Below are 22,090 nucleotides of genomic sequence, written 5' to 3' on the forward strand. Positions count from 1 at the left end.
TAGCCCTTTTGTACACTGTGAGCACCCTAAATATTGATTGAACTCAATAGGTATTGATGGTCCTTCAAGCCTTTACAGTCTCGAGCCCTTAAATACTTTTATAATTTGCTAAATATGAAAAGCCATCTCTGCAACTGGTAGAATATTCAGCCCTTTAGGGCTTTTCATTTGATTGTGTTACCAGCCTTTGCTGAATAACTGAAGCATTACATTTAGTCATAAAATGCATGGATTTCTTACAGGCTTCACTGTAAATAATGTGTATTTATTTTATGAAATTATTTTCATGAGTATATTGAAAACTGCATTAAAATTTATTTTTGATACTTAACATAAATTGAATAGTTGAGTTCCCTCTTTTTTGAGATTCCATCTTGTGGATACATCAGTCTTATTTCAATAGGTATTTTTAATGGAGCTTAGTCCTTCTACTGTTTTTATAGTTTATGTAAGTGACTAGAATTAAAGAAGCATGCCTGCATTTTTTCTATTGAGAAACGGCTTCGCATTCATTTAAATCAAGTTTATAAGCCATTCGTTTCAACATGGTGGGATTTAATGAGTTTTCAAAAGCTGAAGTAAAATGTGGGGCTATGATTTCTTAAGAACCAAAGTATCTTCTGCCATGGAGAAACATATCTATTGAAAGATAGATTTATGATCCTTTCTAAGTTTTCTGGTTGAGTGTTTTTAAGTATCTTGTTATAATCATAATATTCCTTTTTTTTTCTTCTTCTTCTTTTACTGGCTTATTTTGTGGCTGATCTAGTACTAAACATTCAGGTCCAGAATTTTCTTACTAAATGATTGCTTCCTCATGTCTTGTCACTGAATCTGTGTATTTGCAAATGAGAAGACAATCTATCTCTAGGGCATGCCTCTTCCACTGTCAGAAGCATCTTTCAGTCACTGTTGAGAAAGGGGTTTTAGCTGTCCCAGACCTGCAGGCATACGATTTCAGTTCAGGAAAGTTGAGTTGCAGTTGGTCATCTCCATCCTAGAACTGAAGAAAAAGGTAAAGTCTAACTAGCAGTTTTACACTTACTTTACACTTGCAGAATAGCAGGTTTACACTTACTTTATACTTGCAGAAGTACAAATTTTTGTTAGATGCCATTTAGGCCAAAAACTTTAGAAGTTTGAGAGGGAGTAGATTAGCCCACTTCGAGTCTCAAGTGGAAGTTGAAAGCTCAAGAGATTTTCAAAGTAACATTAATCATACCGACTTGTCTAAGGCTGGAAGTTCATAAAGACTTGAATTGGCATCAGCCTGCTCAGCCAATAAAAGAAAGAGTTTCACTCACCGCTGACCCTGCCTGCTACCTTTAGGGCACTGTCCTTGTGATAGCAGAAGTGCTTGTGCTGCAATACAGTGGAGTAATGAAGCTTTTCTTCTGGTATTTTTGCTGGCTTAGTTTTCAGTCTCTTAGTAGGAGGGATGTGAAAGCAGGTAAAGTGGTTGGGGACAGTATGTTGGATGAGGATGTGGGTTTACATCACCTTGGTGCATTCATTAAACAAGCTAAAGAACTGAGAAGTTGAAATTCAATGGGGAAGTGTGACTCTAGTCTTAGAGGCAAAAAGACTGTGGCATGAAGATCATTAGTGCCAGATTGGTGACAACCCCCTTCAAGGTTATAAACACATAGTGGGCTTTTATTTTGGTGTAAGCCAAGGGTCTGGTGCCAGCCATCCGTACTGTACACAAAGGGAAGGCAGTCCTGTTCTGTGATGGGGATTTCATGGCAGTTTCCCCAAGAAGGTAGGAAGGGGAAAGATTTCACTTCTGATACCAACCATCATTTCAGCAAAGAGCTTCAGAGAAAACAACCAACCGTGGTGCTCTGGTGACTGCTATTTGGATTTGGGCACTGCCAGAGCAGTCCTGTTTCAGCCTTTCCCTTGAGCAGCTGCAGAAGGAAAAGCAACAGCAACAACATGGATCTGGACATAGTTGCACTCATACTATGGTAGACCTGTACCAAGCTTTCTTGAATTGAGAGTTTTGCTGGTCTTAGCTGGCATCTTAAATGATTTGCTTGAGCACACAGAGATAGAATCAATGTAAGTCACACCAGTCACATTGGTAGAAATCCTCAGCAGTGATTTTTTTCAAGTGTTGCCCATTCTGCATAATGCCAGAGTTTGTGAGAAGAGTAAAAAGCTGTAGTTAAAGTTCATCTGCAAATAGAGGAAGATGGGCAGTGAAGAGAGAATTTAGGTACAGAAATATGAATGTTATTGAAAATATCTATTGAACTTGCCTCTTATGCAGTGTTTCAGGTGACAGGAGAAGAGAGTTAATGTGACCATTTGGAAACTGCCTTTCCCTGAGCCAGATAGCTTAGTGCAAAAGAAGCAACAAGCACCAGTGTAGTTCAGGAGGTGATATCCTTCAGCCCTCTAGTCCCTTCTCTATTACTATCACTGAGTAATAGATATGGAGGTGATCATAGTGGGTTTGACTTGATTGCTTTCTCAGTGTGTTGGTCCTGTTGATTGGACATGTCCCAGCCATTATCTTCTCTGTCAAGAAAAAATATTATTCTATCACATTGTATGCCAGTGTAAATCACACTCAAAGTTTTCCTTCTGTCACTTTGATTGATGTAGGAAGTTGCATGGCATCCTTATCTTCCACAACTCCTTCCTGACTGATACTGTACAAGAAAGTCAGGATACACATAATGCTAGGTCTGTTAAGGTCAACAAAGTCACTGTGCTGCTCTTGATCATTTGTGGTGTCACCTTCCTCATCAGCAGTCACTGAGCTCAGAAAGCTGTGCTCTGGCAATGTCAGGAATCACTAGAACTTCACTACTTGCTGTTGTAGTGATGACCTATGTCAGCAGAGTACAGATGAAGCTGGGTCTAACCCCTTACCAGGATCCTGTTTCTCTGAAGTGTCTTATATAATGTTTGCATGATTGAAAGGGAATAGATAGTACCAGGGTGGAAAGGCAATAGCCAAGCACAAGATTGCACTACCCTTTGTACTAGCTATTGCTTCTTTACATTTCCAGATGAATCAAATCTCCGGGGGGCTTTACATAGACTCAGTTACAAATTCTTGGTTACTGCTAGCTATGATTTGCACTACATATACACGTGGTATAATTAGTAATAGAGGATACAAGCTGGTTCCTCCTTGCTTCATTTTACCAAGCATATTTCTGGTAAGAACAAATTATGATTGTTTTTATATATTTCTATGTCCACAGTGAATTTTAAAAAATTGTAACCATCAAGTATTGGCCTGATAAGCCAGAGAGAGTATCCAGGGAAGGTCTAAAATAACTGTGTCCAGATGAGTGAATTCCCAGGCTAGGGACTCTTCTGGGGAAAGGGCTGGGTCATGTTATGCACTGCGATTCTTATAAAAGCCCTTATGGCATGACAGATGCAGAGGCACAAACTCTTTGGCCCATGATGGCGCAAGGGAGCTGAGGCTCAGTGTGACTGGCATTGGAGGGGAGAATCTCCTGGTGCAGTCGTGGCCCACTGAGTCCTGTGACTTTTGCAGAACAGCCGGGTGTGGAAGAGGCCCTGGGTACTTGGTTAGCATCCCCCTTCTGCCTAGTGACTCCTTTCCCATGATAGTCATCATCCTCTGAATCCTCTTTAAGCTACACTCAAGCCTTTGTTCTGAAGTTTTGTCTGACATACCAGGGCTTCTTCCATGTTTTTTCCCCAGGATGTAAGAATGGGAGGTCTGGAGGTCTGGGATCAGAAAATTTGTCTGCAGAATTTTTGCTTCAAGCATATCTCCTGGTAATATCCAGACTTCTCACCATTCTCACAGCTCTGGCTTTTCTGTCAAGAGGCAGAAAACTTTTGTGCCTCGGTGTCCTTTAGGTTGATTGATACAGCTACTCATGGCTTCAGTGTGCTCCTCAACTCGCTGTCTGTATAGAGAGCCCGGCTCTCCCCTGCAGCCATGTCTACTTTTCCCAATCTTATTATTGTCTTCAGTGCATGCGTTGTTCATCAACCCTATGATAAGAGCCAAACTGACTTCTCTCAGAAACTACCGCAAAGTGTCCATGCTCTGAAAGCGATTAAAATTCCAAATAAGGAGCGACTGAATACACCCTGCAACTGCTACGCACAGAGGCAGAGAGCAGATGAAGTGAAGTCTGTATGGGTGTTTTAAGCTATGCCAGCAAGCAGTGTTTAGAACGATGCAAATGAACACCAATTTTACAAACCACTTAAGCATTAAACTCCTGCTCAAAGTTGTAGCCAAAGGCCAAAATTGCGCGTTTAGTTTTCCCTGAAGAAGTTAGTTACGTATGCCCAAACCACCCCTCTTTTCTTCCTGTTCCATTCCCATCACATTCAAGTACAAAATAAGAACATTTCTAGGTGCTTCTATCTACATTTGTATTTGATTCTCATATATTAGTTTCCCATGCTAATGAAATCATTGCAGTCCCGTCAGACCAAAAACATCCAAGAGAGAATTGTTGAATGCTCTGCAATGACCTTGAAGGGGAGCAGTCTGTGGCTTTTAAAATCAGGTAGTCCAGATGCTGCTGGACGGCATGGTGTCTTGTAATGGTGAGGACTGACCATTGCAACTGAGTCCCCAAGCCAAAGAGGATGGACACCCAGTTGTGTGAGCAGATTTTCAAAGAATAAATAGTGCTGATGTTCAGCTTTGAAAATTTTCTTTTTTGTCTAAGTGCCCCAAACTGTATACTCAGGGTGGACATTTGAAATCTTTTCCTGCTGCCTTGTTCTTAATTTCTTGACAAAGATCATCAAATCCTGTGGTGGAAAAAGACATTATTTCTTTTCCTCTATTAAGAAATAATGGTATATGCACCTTACCAAATGAGATCATGTACTCTGAACAAATAATTATGTTCCTCAAAGAAGGAATATTTTAGAACGTACTCAGTTAGCTTTTTCTATCACTTCGCTATTTTGTTTGATCACTGAAATCTGACATATCAGTAAATATGGCTTCAATTTCTGTATATGATTTGACAAAAGTAATCTTTTTTTTAATATTCTCTATTTTATGCAATAAGTCAATTCTCGCTATTGATTAGTATATCTATGGCTGTAAACAGGTATATATAACACATGTTCCAATATTGCTGTGCACAGGGCAAATAAATAAAAATATTACAAATAAACCTTTTAAACTTCCTTCTGAGAGTGCAATGGTGACACCCAGTAGTATGGGTTGTGTGGGAAAAATTCTTTTCAGAAACTGATATTGTGAAGTCAAGAGGCAGTTTGCTCAAGAAACATGAGGAACTGCTAGACTGTTGTAGTATCGGCATGACCTTATCCTGCTTTTTTTTTTGTATTTTTTGCTCCTTTTAAGCTTTGCTAATAGCAGTCTGCAGGAGTAAGTTCCAGGGGATTGCACCTCCAAGCTGTTGTTTTTTTCCACTCATTATTGCAATGTGTGCAGCACCACCCTGTTGTTTTGAGCCACTTGGAGGTGATATTCATGTCTGCCTCCTTGCCTGGCCTACAACCTTTTAAATCCAGTCCACAGCCCTCTTGCTCAATCTCCAACTGACAGAAACGCTGGCTTATCTTCTGATTGTCTTGTTACTGACTTGGTGTGGCATGTGGGAAAGAATTCATTTCACCATAACCATGAATGAGTTGCCATACTGATGGCAACTTGTGAAAGTAGCAGCTTCTGGGGTATAAAATTTGGACAAGAGTAAAAGTAATAATGAGTTCCCTAAAAAAGCCATGGCAGTCATGACAGCAGCCAGAAGGATGCCAAGCCATATGTCTCTAGACTTTCAAGGGAAATAAATAGAACCTGCATTTTTTTGTACAAGCTGAATGAAATAAAAAAATTCATAGGTTCTCCATTTTTCCTCTGCTGCCATTCATGACCTCCAACAATGAAAACAACTCCGAGTGCAGGTGGTAGCTGAAAGCAGTTTTGTTCCTGCATCTGCCTGTGCATGCTTCCTGAATTTAATCTTTCAGGAAATTCATTTCTTAAAAAATAGCAGAATGTGAACAAGACTATATTTTGCTTTCTGAGATTTCGTGGGAGGCAAGATTTTCTTCTCGCACCTTGATGGTTTAATCCATACTCACCATTTTGTTATTCTTTCAAAAGGAAGTGGGTAAAATGCTCATGGAAAAAACTGTCACCACTCTTCTATAGCTGTCATCTGATGGGAAGAGCAGCCTATTGTGTCTTATGCAGCATACAGACATTTTCCACCACAGCATGATGAAACAGCCTTATCCTCATTACAGCTAATGTCTGTCTAAGGCTTCATACATTAAGAGTAGTCTTCTAGATTTCCTGCCATAACTTTTATCTTTTGGACGGGTGATGAGTCATGGGGCTACAGCTATGCTTCACCAGCTCCTAATGTTGAAAGGAATGAATATGTTTTCTTTGGGCAGAACCTAAATGGCTTTTTCTTGGCAAATACCATCCAGCCACATGTGATGATTACTTTTAGTAAGTCTAAACAAAATTATGTTGTAACCTGCACTTTGGTTTAGGAGGCAGGGTTCACTGTTTATGTACCCTGTAATTACATGGTATTTGCCACAGATATCCTACTGCTGCTTGTAACTTACCATATGATTAAATGACCAACATTTATCATCAGAGCGAAGTGTGTGTTGCACGATACGTCTTCCACAAAGTAGAACAATATTGTAACTTAAGATCTCAGGCCTTTTTAAATTAATTTTTGGTCTAGTTTAGTCTAAAGGCATTTTCTGTTTACTTCTTATGACTCTTCCTCAAATTCTCATATTTAAGCTCATCAGGTGATTGTTGGAACACTTATACAAAACATTTGCAATCTGAGTCATTCAATCAGAGGTTTTTTTCAGATCATGTAGCATGGCATACTGAATTTATGAAGGGTGACCCTTCCAGTCATTTGCAAATGTCTGAAAGACATGAACCACATGTGTTTTTATATGTATTATACTGAGGCATAGAAATGCAAACGCAGTTTCATGTTTGTGTTAGCACAAACTGTCTTATGCTTCAAAGCATTGGGATAGAATTTACTCGTTAAAGGCATCTGCCTAGCAGGGCTAATGCTAGTGTACATTAAAGTGTCCAGAGATCCACAGACAGGCTACTCATCGCAGCATGTATAACCCACTGGTGACTTTACACTTCAACCTGTTAAAAATATATTAACAAATAGAGCCACGAGACTTGGCAGAACTGTGTTTACTAAAGGGGTTTGCAGAGATTGCAGGCAAATCAGCTTCCTACTGTTGACTTTTTATGCCTATGACAAGTGAACTCTGAACAGCACAGCCACATGCCACCAGCTGCCCAGCCATGGCCCATTTCCACACACTGACTGTATGGAACAGATGGGTTATTACAGGTCTGAAGTCTTCAGAGGGAAGGATTAATTCCCTTGTGCTCCTAAACCTCTGCATGCACAACTCCAACACAGGCTCACCCCTGCCGAGGTTCTTTTTCTTTAAGGGGCAACCCACATTTTAAAAACATGATTTGAATTGGAACCAAAGATTTTTCCTTTTTTTCTTTTTATGACCATAGGATAAATCATTTCACTCTTCCTTTTAGAGCCCTTATTCACACACACAAACACTATTTTTAAAGTTACAACCGTACCGCTGTTACTTTTACTGCTATCTTTGTGTTCAAAGTAGAGGCTAGTATACTTCCCAGGGCAGAACTTTGTCATCAGCTGGTTCAAACTGGTATTGAATATTTTTTTTCCATTCATTCTTTTTAATCAGATTATTAAAACCTTGGACTTGGTGGAACTGTGATACAGCACAGGTCCTGTCCTAACAGGAAGATACAGAAAAGCTTTTTCTCTGATTAAAAGAATCTGAAGAGAGAGCGTAATTACCCAGTTTGATACTACAGATTTTCCTGACACCTTTATGGGACCTTTGTTAAGGTACTTTCTTAGAGAGAAAATTTCATCTTTCTGGATCTGAGTGAATATCTTCCTGTATTAACTGACACTGAGAAAGACATTTTGCTCTTCCCATCCCCATCGTGTATTAGTAAGTTGTATATGAATATCCATATTTCTCATGAATGTGTTTTATATTGAAATTCTGTAAAAACTTAAACATAATAAAGGAACACTTTATTCAGGCAATATTTGCCTTTATCAAAGGGAAATTGGTCCATTTCCCCACCTGTTTGCAGAAGTTGTGTTTGTGTGCTTTGAAGTAGACATGAATACAGCACTTTCATGTAATGTAATTTGCTTTATTGTAAACTAATGCAGCAAAAGAGAGGAAACACAAGGAACTGATGTTCCTTGATGATAGCAGAGCTAATGTGACTTCGTTCCCAAACTCTGAACACTAATATATTCCAGTTTTCCCCACTTAGATTTTTGCTTGTTCTCTGTTTTGTTCTGCTTGTGTTGTTCTAAGCCAGAAGTTTTCATAGATTCACTCCACAACTGAAGAGGGTGGCCCAAAGTGATAGTGAGGTAATGAGTGGAGAAAGGAGGCAAAGGACAAGCCCCAAATTGGTGGCAACTTCAGGATATGGTGTCTCTGTTACAATTCTGGTTGAGTATTGGTTTCCCTGCTTGCTGTCCGTTCCTCTTCAGCTCACCAGCCTTCCCCCACCCCCCTGCCCACGCAACCTTTGTCTAGACCAGCAAGTTGATCTTGGTTGAAAATATTTGTTTTGGTTTGGGTCAGGTTTTATTTATTTTTGACCCAGGGTAGAAATTCCTCATCCAAAGCATTACCCCCCAATAGAGGGGGGTAATTTCCCCAGAGGGGAAATAAATTGTCGAGTGAGGTCTGATGAGTGGTGTATCCAGTTCTGATCATCAGGGTGAAGTCACGGAAAGGGGCAGAGCTGCCTGCTTTTCCCTTACAATGGCTGCATTAGAGGGGTCCTTTCGGGGGGGGGGGGGAATGCAGATTTCAACTAGAGACCAGGGTAATATGCTTATATACACCCAACTTTTAACTGAGAAACATGTGTGAACAAGAACCTCTTTCTGAATAGACACACATGACCTTGCTCCCCTGAAGCCCAAGTTGCACATGAACATCTACCAGCTTCTATCTTGTTGTTTTGAGCTGTATGTTAACTGCTGACTAGTCCTGCTTGAGGCAAACCCATACTGCCTCCCCCCTGAACTCTGTGTCCAGCACGAACAAATGTGATGGGCACACAAGGAACTGGAGAGCACGTAGCTATGGCTCGATGGTGGCAATAGAAGAACAGAGAGCTAAATTCCCTTCTGAAAGACTTCCTGCTAGCATAAAAAACTTCATGCCATGCTATTTCAGTGTTAGTTTTTATGTATATAGGTGAAATGTAATTTAATGGCTTCTCTGAAACTTCTCTAATGATGCATGCTAGCTTCTGCAGTCTTCCCTAATGTGCTCTTGGATGTTGTTTTACATGGATAGATTTTAATATTATATACATAGGATTGGCTTTAGTAGTTTAGGAAGGATTAATAGAAGTAATATAATGGGTGTAGAATTAATCTAATACCTGATAATCCCAAAATTATATTTCAAATAACACTGATTTACTACAGTAGAAATCAGACATTCAGCAAAGTTTTTTTCTGTTATGCATAATTTTTAAGCATACTTTTTAAAATTTAAAAAATAGTCTTTTCCTTTTCTGCAACATTGTTTTCTTTTTGTTGCAAACTTCTATAAAATTAATGACAACCCAGTTTGATGACATTCAGCATTTTTTTAAACGCTATTATTCTTTTCCTTACTGAATTTTTTGATACTTTGGAGAATAATGATTTCATCATAACCTGAAATTCACATGATTCATGGGATTCACATTTCATGTGATTTATCCAGGTAAGAACTAGCTTTAAAAGTTAGAAGAAAGAGGAGAATAAACAGGGCAAGCAGAAAAGCTTATAATAGTTATTTTTATTAGACTCTGTGGCTAATAAATAGCCTCCAATATAGGAGGAGAGAGACACAGCAGTAAAAAAAAAAAAAATCTGTATTGATATTACAACAGTTTGATTCAAAGATGAACCATTTTTTATTTAATGTTTTCAAACATTAAAAGGCCATTTTCCTCAGTTCTATCCAAACTTTTACTGATAACAAGAGCTGTTCAGGCATGAGGGTATTTTACCCAACCGGTGGAAGAGACACTTATATCGGAAATAGACTGCAAAATTAGATTTCCCCCCAACAGCTCTATTCTAGCCTCATCCTAGGATTTAGCAGTGCCAAAGTTACTGCAATGACACAGCTGCTAAGATATGCAGCCCAAGTGAGATAATCCTCCTGCCAACATCTTTTCTCTGGTTCCGGCCTGTCTAGGAACCGCACTGGTCTTTGTTTGGCCGGAGCTGAGAGGCACTTGGGAGCTATTGCATGGTGGTATCTCACCGAGTAGATACTGTATTTCATGCCTCTGTCCAAGAATTTTCTCTGGGGAAGTATGCGCCTGATCAGACAGGAACTGATACAAGTCATTAGACTCTAAATAACCTTTACGTTTGTTTCTCCTGAACTTGAGAGCATTCACAATTTAGTCTCATTAAAAGTTGCAATTAAATTTGCAAGTTGTTTGCAGTCCACCACAGTGTCCTTACTTAAAAGTACTTCTCTTGCTCCTGTACTCTTCCTAGTGATATCTAACAACCTCCTGACAAGAGATGTCTTGTGGCATGTCAGAAGAAAAACCTCTACTGGAAGAGTTTCATGATACATAATACCCTAAATCCCTTTGCTGAATTGAATAGGGTGTTCATCAGAATGGGTTACATTCCACCAGATCATATACTTTTCATAACAGCCATGAGTAGTGGAGAAGCTACAGCAAGCTGGGAAACCTATTGATATTTACTCAATGACATACTTTACACATTCTCAATTTTTCCAGGTAATGCTTTCAGTATTAACAAAGTAGTGGGAAAAATAATGGTAAAAAATTAATCTTCTGGCCTTTAAATATCTACATAAGATAACACAGAAGTACAGCCAAGAGTATGAAGATTCTGGCTAGCTTTTCTTTTTTCTCTCATGCACAGACACACAAGAAGTCCTTGTAAGGTTATGCAATTAAGAAAGTGTTATGCCTTCTGGGGTTTAGCTTTCAAATAGCCCACTTTTCAGGCCGAAAGAAGAAATGGGTTAGTGCATTCAATCTAGTCAAACAAAAGCAAAGCCAAAAAATACGTATAATCTGTCTCTAATTCGTTTTCCCCTGAAGGCTGAAAAAAATTATAAAATAGCGTGAGAGATTGGTTCATTTTTACAATGATCTTGAAAACCCATTAATGTATTTAACTTTCATGGATTGTCTGAGGGATCTGTTATCCTTTTGTTTAATTACACTGTAATCTTCATGCAATTACAGTGATGATAACATTCGTCCACAGACATAACAATAAATTAGCCATCTGGGGATAAATGACATTACTTAAAGCATACTTCAGTGAAGTATCAAAGAAATATTAATATGGCTATATAGGACAGTGTTTGAAAGTAAATTACATTGTCTGTTTCTAGAATTCAGCATTCCAATATATTTTAGGGGCTTAAGAGCATAACATATTCTTGAATTTGCTTCATCATGGAATAGTTGGTGGAGAGGTATCAGGAAAAGCACAGGTAAAACACATTTTAGCATAGTTCAAAACTATACAGTGCAGAGTTTTGTGGGCTATGCTTCACGTACCTATGCAGTATTTGTCAGCTTCACCAAATAAATATGTGAACAACACTATTCCGATATGTTTTATTTCCCCCATGACACATCTTGCCATTTTTCCATTGAACGTAAAAGTGCCTTTTGAGTCCTTTTGTAGTTAAATTCCAGAAACGAGAAGAGATTCATCAGGTTTTTATTGTTACTGCTGAAGAAAAAAAAAGAACATAAGATGAAAATAAGTGGTATGTCAGAAACAGCAAGATGGACAACAAGAAACATCCTGAAAATAAAGTGCAAGTCAAAATTTTGAAGCTGTTCTCAGCAGCTCCAGTTAAAATAATTACAAAAAAATAGCATCCTACTGGGCTTTCAACCAAAGAGAAAACTTGTAGCTCTGACTTTTCCCAATTGAGGTATCAGATATGATCATAAACTGATGAAAAATATTTTGAAAATATACTTTGAAATGGAAAAAACATGTGACAACTTTACAGACAGGGAGAGAATTTTACCAGTTGATAAAGCTCAAATACCTTTTTACTGGTTAGGGACCTGGTCTGTTTATTCTTAATTAATTTCTATGATGTTGGTTATAATTTTACTAAGGTAAATTAAATAAAAGAATGGAATTAAACTGATGTAATAACTATTTCAAGAACATGTTTATACAGTGTCAGTCCAAACAAATGTCTTCTAATCTAATGAGAAGGTGCATCTGAAGTAGTAATGTTTTATCACCCTGGAGAAGAGTAGCTGCAACAAAAGGGCTGAATCTTTCCCTACAACTTAGAACAATTATATTTATTAAAAAGAAAGAGATGAGCAGGAAGAGGTGTTAATGTGTGTGGAAGAGTCTTTTCTAGGAGGAGTTTAGTTTCTATAGTCTCATTTACATGTGGCACAAAACATAATTTATTCTCGTTTGAACAGAGCAGAGGTTTTTGCAAATGTTTTGTGTGCTGCAATTGAAATTAGTTTTCTTGAATGGCTAATGAATAAGAGGATGTCAGGATTTTATTAGGTGATAATTTTTAACAAAGCTTTGTTTACAAAAATCTTTTAGAAGTGAATGACTGCATGAGAACCAGTTGCTTAAAAGGTGGTGTTTTCCAGTGGTAGACCAATTTGGAATTCTCTGACATTTTGAAAACACAAATGCATATCTTCTTGAGTTATGCTCATGTTCTCTATCTTATCTTGATCTCAGCTGGTGGTTATATGTGACTAAGTAACAACACTCCAAAAAGTTTCTGTCCTTCCTATTGGGGAAGGCTTGGTTGGTTGTGCTGAAGGCAGATGAGGTCATAGCTATCCCAAATGATAGCTGTATTCGCCACCATCTTACTACAGAAAAAGTGCATTAAGGAATATCTGTTCACATAGTGAAAGATTTTAATAGTTTGATTTTTGGTTTGGGGGTTTCTTCTTGTAGGTACATATTAGCATGTGGCTGGCAAATAAAAGAGATCTTAGATGGGATGTCTGTGGGCTGGGCCCACTGGGCTGGGCTCACTGATAGGTCTGGACCAAGGTGTTGGAGTGATTTGAGCAAGGGAGTGTATGAGACAGAGCGGGCGCAGCATGGGGTGGCCCTGAGGGCAGAGGCTGCAGTTCCCTTCCTGTCCTTGGCAAAGCTGTTGCTATACTCCAGTAATCTTTACAGAGGGTGCAGATATGTTTCACTAGCTCTCATTTCATTACCTAAATCTGGGCTTCCTAGCTACAAATAGCAACAAACTATACTCTGATTTCCCTATTTAAATTATTTGCAACTTTCTATTTACAAATGGGAATATCCACAAATTGCTGGAATGGTCTTTAAGCCTAATCTCATGCAGATATGCTGAGATGTTGCTGGGTAGAATTAAATACAATATTTGTCTCAGAATGTGCTAAGTCTGAGAATTATTTTAATTTTTGAAATTACTATTAGAACCTCAGTCTTACAGGATGTTTATATAAACTCTCATGTCCTACTTCTCAGTCCCTATCTCTGGTCTATTTTTCCTACTGTCCTGGCAAAGAGTAATTTAACAAGAGAAATGAATGCACCTTTTTGCATTACCAATTATCATAGTCAGCAAATTGGAGAACTCAGAGGAAGAATTGTTGATCCACTTTCCAAATATTTTTCTTTGGCAAGACAGTATCTCTGGCAGCTGGAGACATCAAGATGGCATATGAATCAATTTTAGGATGTGAGGGTTTTTTACCCCCCATTAAGTTGTGAGCAGCTTATCTTTGTCTTGGTCAGTGATGCCGAACTCTGCTTGACAGAAACCAGGCATTAAACACTTCTTTGGCCCCACAGCTGGTTATGGTGGGTTTTTTAAACAAGCCTAACGTAAGTCTCTTATCATTTCTCTCCTACTATCTTCTTCATCAGGGATGAGGAAGTAGATCCTCAGATGAGGTAGATAACATATCCCGGTTTATGTCAGTCTTTCAACAATATATAATTGCTAGGTTGGGGGTAAAGTTGTGAAAATTGTGGTAAATCTTAATCTGTACAGTACTGTACTTGTCCTGGCTCTGGTTTCCATCAAAAATAGGCAGTGCACTGGGTCTCAGATGGTGAAGACGGAGTAGAAGCACTGCTACCCATTGAGGTAGCTTTGGGGTCATATGAGATACCACTAAATGCCCCAGGGCGGTTCCTCTCAGAAGGCTGTGATTATGCTGAGACCAAAAGAGAAGCAGCCAGAGAGCCGGGAAGCTCCTGCCAGTTCCTCTGCAGTTTTCTCTCGTGGCTGCACAAACAGTTTTCAGTGTTTTGGAGGAAAATGAGCAGCAGAATTCATGTACTCTCAACCTGCTTAAGTAAGAAAATGAACAGGGAGAAATGAAAGGCGTGATTCCTCTATGCAAGAAGACATTTCAGGGTGCATGTAAGAGTGTGTTGTTACATCTCTACAAAGCTTGTTGCGTATGTGAATATACAACGTGAAATCAAGGCTTTGCCTTGGGTGATCTGGGTTGGAGCCTACCCTCTTAGGGAAACCACTTTCCTCTGGTTCCGTTTTTCACAAGCTGCTCTGCTATTTCCCCTCTAGTTTATATGCTGCAAGGGCACTTGAGTAAACCCACACTGAACTGTGCACTCAGATGGCAGCTCTGCCTTTGCCCAGTGACAGCCTCTCTCTTGCAAAACCTTTCATTGTTCAGCCGCTGCTGGCAGGCAGTTCCTTTTCCAGCTAACAACAGCTTGTTGTATTACTAAGGGGTTTAACATATGGTTTTACTTAACATTAGCTGCCTGATAAGAAAATGAACTTTTTTTTTTCCAAAGCAGTCTTATTTCTTTCTACATTTAATATTTTGTATGATATGGTTAGATTTGTTCTTTGTTTTGAGCTCCAGGTTCTTGTACCACTCCGTTCATTTGGGGGTTTTTAAATGCATACTTTTTCATTTGGTCTTAAATTCCAAATATCATCTTTTCACTTCTCTGATCTGGAATTAAGTAAGCTGTCTCAAGAAAAATGTACATCGTGTCTTTTGCTTCCCTATGAGTCAACATCTTCAGGCACGTTGTATGGCAGAAAAAGCCTTCACTGGGAACTCCCTGACAGACCGGATAATGTCAACCAATGTGGAAGGGGAGCAGTTAGTTACCTTTAAAACACATCAGGCTTTGTAGATCATAAAAGCAATACTGATGTCTGTACCTGAAACATGAATGCTGCTGTACAAAAGGTACATGAGCCAACTTGTACCATGATGGCAAAACCACCTGATAAGTAGAGTTGGTCTATGGAGCTTTGGCAGAACTTACCTGTCATTCAGTCAAGCTCTCAAATTCTTCAGAACTATGAAAAGAAGGGAAAGATAATTACAGGGTTTTTTGAGGCCTGTGTCTTCTTATTGGCAGCTATACAAAGTGGTTTCGAGCATTTCTATTCTTATGAAATGCATTGTTTGGTATTTCAGGTTGAAAGAAGTATTGTTTCAGGTGTTTATTTCCAATAAAGATAATTTTGGAGAATAAGCAAAATTTTATATGCTTTTTATGAAAACAATGTCATGGCTATTGGAAGGAGTAATTCCACATCAACTTATTTCATTGCTGTTATTTAGCACCATTAAATTTTTTATTTTTCAGCAGATACAATGATTCTTTTTGTCTAGATAAATTTCTTTTTCCCAGAATATTTTTCCCTTTTTAGAAGACAAAAGGTATTCTACAGTGGGAGTGACCTGACCTGTGCAAGAGCTAGCAATTGCTGAGGGTAAGACTGGTACATTAAGTGCTCTGTTTCAGCTGCAGCTTTCCACCTATATTCTACTAGAAAATGAGTAATCTAAAAATAAAAAAAACTCTTAACAAGATACTAGAAATTCCAGTCATTCAGGTAAATAATGTTATTGTTGCATATTAGGTAAAATAGTTGATATATAAAATAAAATATGAAATAAGTAATATATAAAACAAGTAAAATATTAGGTTAAGTCTTAGATTGTATTAGGGGTCTGTGGCAAGGTTTTGGTAGTGGGGTGGCTGCCTCTATAGAAGGAGGTGAGGGGCTGCCCCGTGTCAGACAAAGACGGATCCAGCCGGCTCCAGTAGACCCACTGCAGGACACAGCTGAGCCCATCAGCCAAGCTGGTGGCACCTCTGGGAACAAATATTTGAAGGGTAAAAAATGTTGCGAAGCAGTGTCAAGAGTGAGGGAAAAAGCATGAGAAACAACCGGTGAACACCAAGGTGAGAGGGGGAGGGGGAGGAGATCGTCCAGGCACCTAAGCATCTGTGGAGGAGGCCAGCCTGGAGCAGGTGTTTCCCTGCAGCCCATGGAAGAGCCCAATGCTGAAGCAGATATCCATGCTGCAGCCTGTGGAGAACCCCACACTGGAAATGTGGAAATGTCCTGAAGCAGGCTTATCCTGAAGGACTGCAGCCCATGGGAAGGACGTACACTGGAGCAGGGAAAAATGTGAGGAGGAAGGAGCGACAGTGATGAAGTGTTATGAACTGACTGCAACCCATGTTCCCCATCCCCCTGCGCTGCTCAGTGGGGAGGAGGAGGTAGAGGGGTCGGGAATGAAGGAGTGATGTTGAGCCTGGGAAAAAGGGAGGGGTGGGGAAAGGTGTTGTTTTAATTTGTCTTTGTTTCTCACAATCCAAACCTATTTTATCTGGCAATGAATTAAATCAATTTTCCCCAAGTCAATTCTGTTTTGCCCATGACAGTAACTGGCAAGTGTTCTCTCTGTCTATATCTGGACCCACAAGGTTTTTCATCTTATTTTGTCCCTCTGTCCTGTTGAGGAAGGGGAGTGAGAGAGCAGCTGGGTGGGCGTGTGGCAGCTGGCAAAGGTCAACTCACCACATAGGTAAAGGCTGAACTGTCATAATAGCTTTGAAGAAGTAGTGAGCATCTAAAATATATATTCTCAAAATGGAGCCTACTCATCACAAGCACACAGAAGTATAATTCATTTATACCCTGTCTTCAGTATGATGTTTTTAAGATATGACCAGTTGTTTCAGTTATTTAAAAATAAATCACACATGAAATTATAATCTACGGTGTTTTTTGTTTTAATTCAGCTAAATGCTAAAGTGCAAAAACAGTTTATCATAATGTCACATATATAAAGTCAGGCTCAGATTTATGTAACTTGTTCATGCAGGGTCTTAGAAGGGAGAAGATAGTTATCAACCTGGACGTTTCATTTTTATGTTGCTTGCATATCCCATATCCTATCATATCTTTATAAACGCACAATAGCAACTTGAAAGGACTCATTGCCTGTGCTGCTTTGAACCTGTATTCTGTTATTCTGCACACTTGACAAACATTGTCAAAAAACTTTCTAAGTGGACCTGAGTTTGTGCACAGCTAGGAGTAGAAAAAAGAAACCACAGAAAGCTTATGTGCAGATTGTTGTAATCTTGTTAAATCTTATATGTAAATCTAATACGTTAAAATGCAACAGATATGGAACGTATTTTGGAATGGATAAATTCAGATGTAAAATACATTTTTAAATCAAGTCAGGGTCCTGCATCAAATGGAAGTGTGTTTTCATATTTAAGTGTTTTTATATATATTCCCCCCCCCCCCGTTTGTGTGAGTGTGCATTTGTACACTATCAGGACTAGGAGTATACCCTCCTTGATTTACAAGTGGCTTTAGTATTAGTTCATCCTTAGTTTTAGTTAGATTTATATATACATATTAAACTTACAAAATGCTGAGCATTCTTTCCTATTTGTCTTCATTCCAGTGCGTAGGAGCATATTATGCTTCTAGGTATAGTACTTTTAGAGAGTTTTGGAAAAGAGCTCTACCAACCCCACCCACAAAGGAGAGATTAAGTGGTTCAGGAAATTGCAGGTCTGAAAAATTCTTCCTTGACTAAATGAATCAACCATGGGCATTTACCACTGTCAGAAAATTAGGTCATAGATAGTATAAGCCAATTTTCTGCGGAAGTCCATTCAGGAGTAAGTTAATTTTACATTTGCTGCTTTCTTTAAGCCGTGGTGGCAATGATAAAATGTCCATGCTCAACACTGGCTTCAGCCTTTGAATCTCTGGGATGATTTGAAATGACTTTGTGTTTCTTTTCAAGCTGTTTCAACGCATGACTGGAGTTCTCATTAGAATGATCTTCATGCAAGGCCTGCCTGCTTCCCAGCTATCATCCACCTCCTGCTTTCCATTTTTGTCTAAAGTAAAGCTGCATCCGGCAAACACTTGGAAATACGCTCTGTGGTTACTAATTACCTGGGCTGATCTACTTAGTTATGTGTTCCAGCACAATTAAGTCCTTTCTTTTCCTATTGTATCTGCCTCATTATTAGTTATAATGGTGACATTTATACTGTAAATGGGATGAAAGCATGAAAGGGAAACTGTGTGTAAAGATAGGACCGTTATGCAAGGGATGAATAAGTACTGAAGTATCAAGGTTAATTGTAATACATGAATATGGATTCAAAGGTTTTGTTTATATTGTCTTCAAAATATTTTTGAGGAATGGTTTCAAGGTTATAGACCTACCCAAGATTGTGTTAAAATATGTGTGCACATGACCATAGGGATAATAAGCGGCACAAATATTCTATGAAATGATATGTATTTAAGATGTCTAAATAAGCAAGAGGGAATACTTCTCAAGGGAATGACATTTTAGAAGCAGACAGCAATAAATAGGAAATAATGAAAATGTATTTCAGGGACTATACTTTGGCAGGACTGTTGGCTACCCTAAAATGATGAGTAATAGAGTAAAATTACAGCCATAATTGTATATTCTGAAAGTTCCGATTTATACATGACTTGTATATATGTGTGGGTAGATTTATTCTTTTAATTGGTGTTTCTCTCTCCCTATCAATTAGCAAAAGAGAAAAGTGGTATTTAGATATTTAAGTGAAAGAATCTCCCCCCCCCCCAAAAAAAAAAGACAGTTGTAGTTTAGTCCTAAGAATTAATTTAGTAGTTAGGAGGTGTCCAGATATTAAAATACTGTATCATTTGAATACATAGGTGTGTTTTAAATGAAGCAAAGGCAGCTAGGTTCCTAGCTCATCCCTTTGTCAATGCCAAATGTTTACAACTGAATCTTTTGTTGTGTTTTCTCCCCACCCGGCTCTTTCTTAGGTCTCCTATCACCTCCTCTTGAGTTGACACCATGGTACTTGATCTTAACTGCTAGCAGCCATGCAGGAAAATGATTCCAAAGAACCACCTTTTTTGGTTTTTTGTTTATAGCACCTTATGACTTCTCGAAGTAGTTCCGTGAACAGTTAGGAAGCATTTACCACCATGTTTCAGGAGAGGACAGGAATAGAAGGATGCCTAAAGCACTCCAGAAACTTGTTATTTTTTTCATGCTCTCAGAGATTTCCTACATCATATCAAACAAGCCTTTTAACAAACCTGTCTCATCTCACAGTGGTTAGGATGGAGATACTATTGTTAAGAAAGTGGGGTTGCACACTAATAGTTTTTTAATATCATATATTAACTGGAGTTGACTGGAAAATGGTATTTCTACCTTGAGGGTAATTCCAGTTGTTCAGGTTTGTGTTTAGTTCCGGAATTTCACAATCGTGTTTTAGGGATAGATTTATATGCTACTTCATCATGTGTTGTATTGCTATGATACTAAATGTGAGAAGAAAGGACCTCTTGGGCTTGACAGTAAAAGGGGTTGTGGAGGAAGAGAGACTCTCAATATGACCGAAGAAGGAAAAGAAAACACAAACCAGCATAAATACTGTTGCAGTGGATACTAGCATTTGCCAGTAAAGAACTGAATTTCTGTAAGACATCTTCCAAACAGAATTTTTTCTGTTAGAAAATTTTCAGCCAACTCTAATAGTCTTGTTGTTATTGGGGTGTTTGCTGTTGGAATATACTTCATTAAATCAATAGAAGGAGAAAAAGCAAACACTTCAGCATAAGGCACCATCTGGTAAACACTTTAAAAGGAGAGGTAATATGCAAACCTTAGTTTTGGAGATCTATCTGTATCTCCAATCAACTTGAAGTTTGTCAGTTTTGACCAGCAAGGCAAAAGCTAAAATAAAACTTAAGAAAAAACTCACTCGAGGGTGATGGGAGTTTTTAAGTCAGGCTTTAGGTTGGGGCATCTAAAGAAGTTAGTCCCATCAGTCAGTTGAAGTGGAATTGGCAAACCTAAACAATACAGATTTATTTGTAGACCATTTGTCATTTAAAATAGCAGGGGTTTCCTGCCATTAAAATACACAAAGTTTTGCTTTGAAGAAAACTGCAGCATTACTGTATTCACTGTAGATGACTGTTCTTCCTTGAAGGAAGAACTCCAGTTCCAAACCAGTAAGAGGTTTTGGGTGAGCACTTCTGATGGAAGGAGCCCACTATTGATCTGAGGAGTACTGTGGATTCAAGGATGAATAGGATAAACTAGTGAGACCTGACACTGCAGAGAATGTAGCAGAAATGCTGCTTGGCTTATAATCATGAAAAAATCCTATCTGTTCCACTCTTCATCTGATTTTTTTTTTTTAAAGGTTGTCATCTCTTCTTGTCTGAGATAGTCTCTTACTCTGTGTCTCTAGAAATATGAAAAAGGGTTACACTAACTTTTGAAGAGGTAACAGTTTGCAAAAGCAAAACAAATTGCAGATTTTTGGAAGGGATAGAAAGCACTATGGAATATGCATGGTAGTAAATGGCTCATTTTGATAATGCCACATATCTGCATTTTGTCCGTAACTGGAGTTATTCTTCCTTGAGTTTGCTCTGTTTTTATTTCTGTATGAATACTTGCTTCTTGAAATAATTGTTCCGTGTTCATCTTGGATCTTGTTCTTCTGGCAGCCATCACAGACATCTTCCTGAAATTTTAGCTCTTACTTAATTCGCTATAACATTGGTGGTGGGATTAATTTCTCTCAGATGACCCTTTAATGCTCTGGCAATGCCTAGTTCAACCTGCCATTCTATTAAATCTTTTCAGAAGTTACTGAAATGGTCTCAATATTTTTTTTTATTGTAGGTTTCATATATACTGGAGAAGTTGTGCATCGAATGCTAACAGCTACACAATATATTGCACCCTTAATGGCAAATTTTGACCCCAGTGTGTCAAGAAATTCAACAGTCAGATACTTTGATAATGGTATGTAGTAGTCCTTCATAAATTAATGTGTCTGTGTCCCTTGGCTCTTCATATTTTCCTAAATAACTATTTTTGAAGGAAAAATTGAAGATTTTTTAAAATTTTTTTTGTTCTTTTTTTTAACTCACAGGCTTTATAAAGCAGGTGGCTAGACATCCATAAACAGTTCTTAAATTAGAACATGGTTAAAGAGTCATGAATGCTTTTTCCTAATTGGACAGATATCTTCTGGATGTTAAAGTCCATAAACTCAAGCTAGCAATGTATTTTGTCAGTTTTAAAAGGAAAAATCTGTCTTGTATAAAAGTGCAAGTTCCTGTTACTTCGAAATATATGTAGTAAATACCGTCCACCCACTAACTAAAATGAAAATAGCATTTGTGGAATGCAATAGCAAGAATACACTGAAGCAGGGCAGGTATAAGGTTAATAAACCTGTCAATGACTAAGTGTGCATGGAGTTCCAGGATTGGAATCCAATATACTCATCTACACCACAAGTTCTCAATAGACCCTTGTACAAAAGATTGAAAGGGTAAAAGGCAAATTGCAGTGAATGTAACTTGAAGCTCTGTGAGATATTTCAAAGGCCTTGAATTGTGGATATTTGTATCACGAAGTCAGCTATAACCAATATTTTGAAAACATAACCTATGTGATTAAAAGGCATCTGGTGCCTTACCTAGGGCCTTTAGTGATCAAATACAATGGCAGTAACTGTCTATTCTGTATTTAAAACTTAGAGAGTTTAGTATCGTGACTTAATATCATGAGATCTATGATTGTTTTAAATCTTCCTGGATAAGCCTGTGCCATTCTATGTATGATTATTCATAGTGA

The 22,090-nt window shown here is 38.4% G+C and overlaps 1 protein-coding gene across 1 annotated transcript in view; it reads left to right on the forward strand.

Annotated features, from left to right (window-relative positions):
* Positions 1–22,090, forward strand: part of PLXDC2 (plexin domain containing 2) — a 288,625-nt gene that overhangs the window by 190,938 nt on the left and 75,597 nt on the right. The window contains exon 5 of the mRNA XM_076331665.1: positions 21,128–21,250. Coding sequence (XP_076187780.1) covers positions 21,128–21,250 — 123 coding nt within the window. The remainder of the gene's footprint in view (positions 1–21,127; positions 21,251–22,090) is intronic.

The sequence above is a fragment of the Aptenodytes patagonicus genome, chromosome 2 (assembly GCF_965638725.1).
Source record: "Aptenodytes patagonicus chromosome 2, bAptPat1.pri.cur, whole genome shotgun sequence".
NCBI lineage: Eukaryota > Metazoa > Chordata > Aves > Sphenisciformes > Spheniscidae > Aptenodytes > Aptenodytes patagonicus.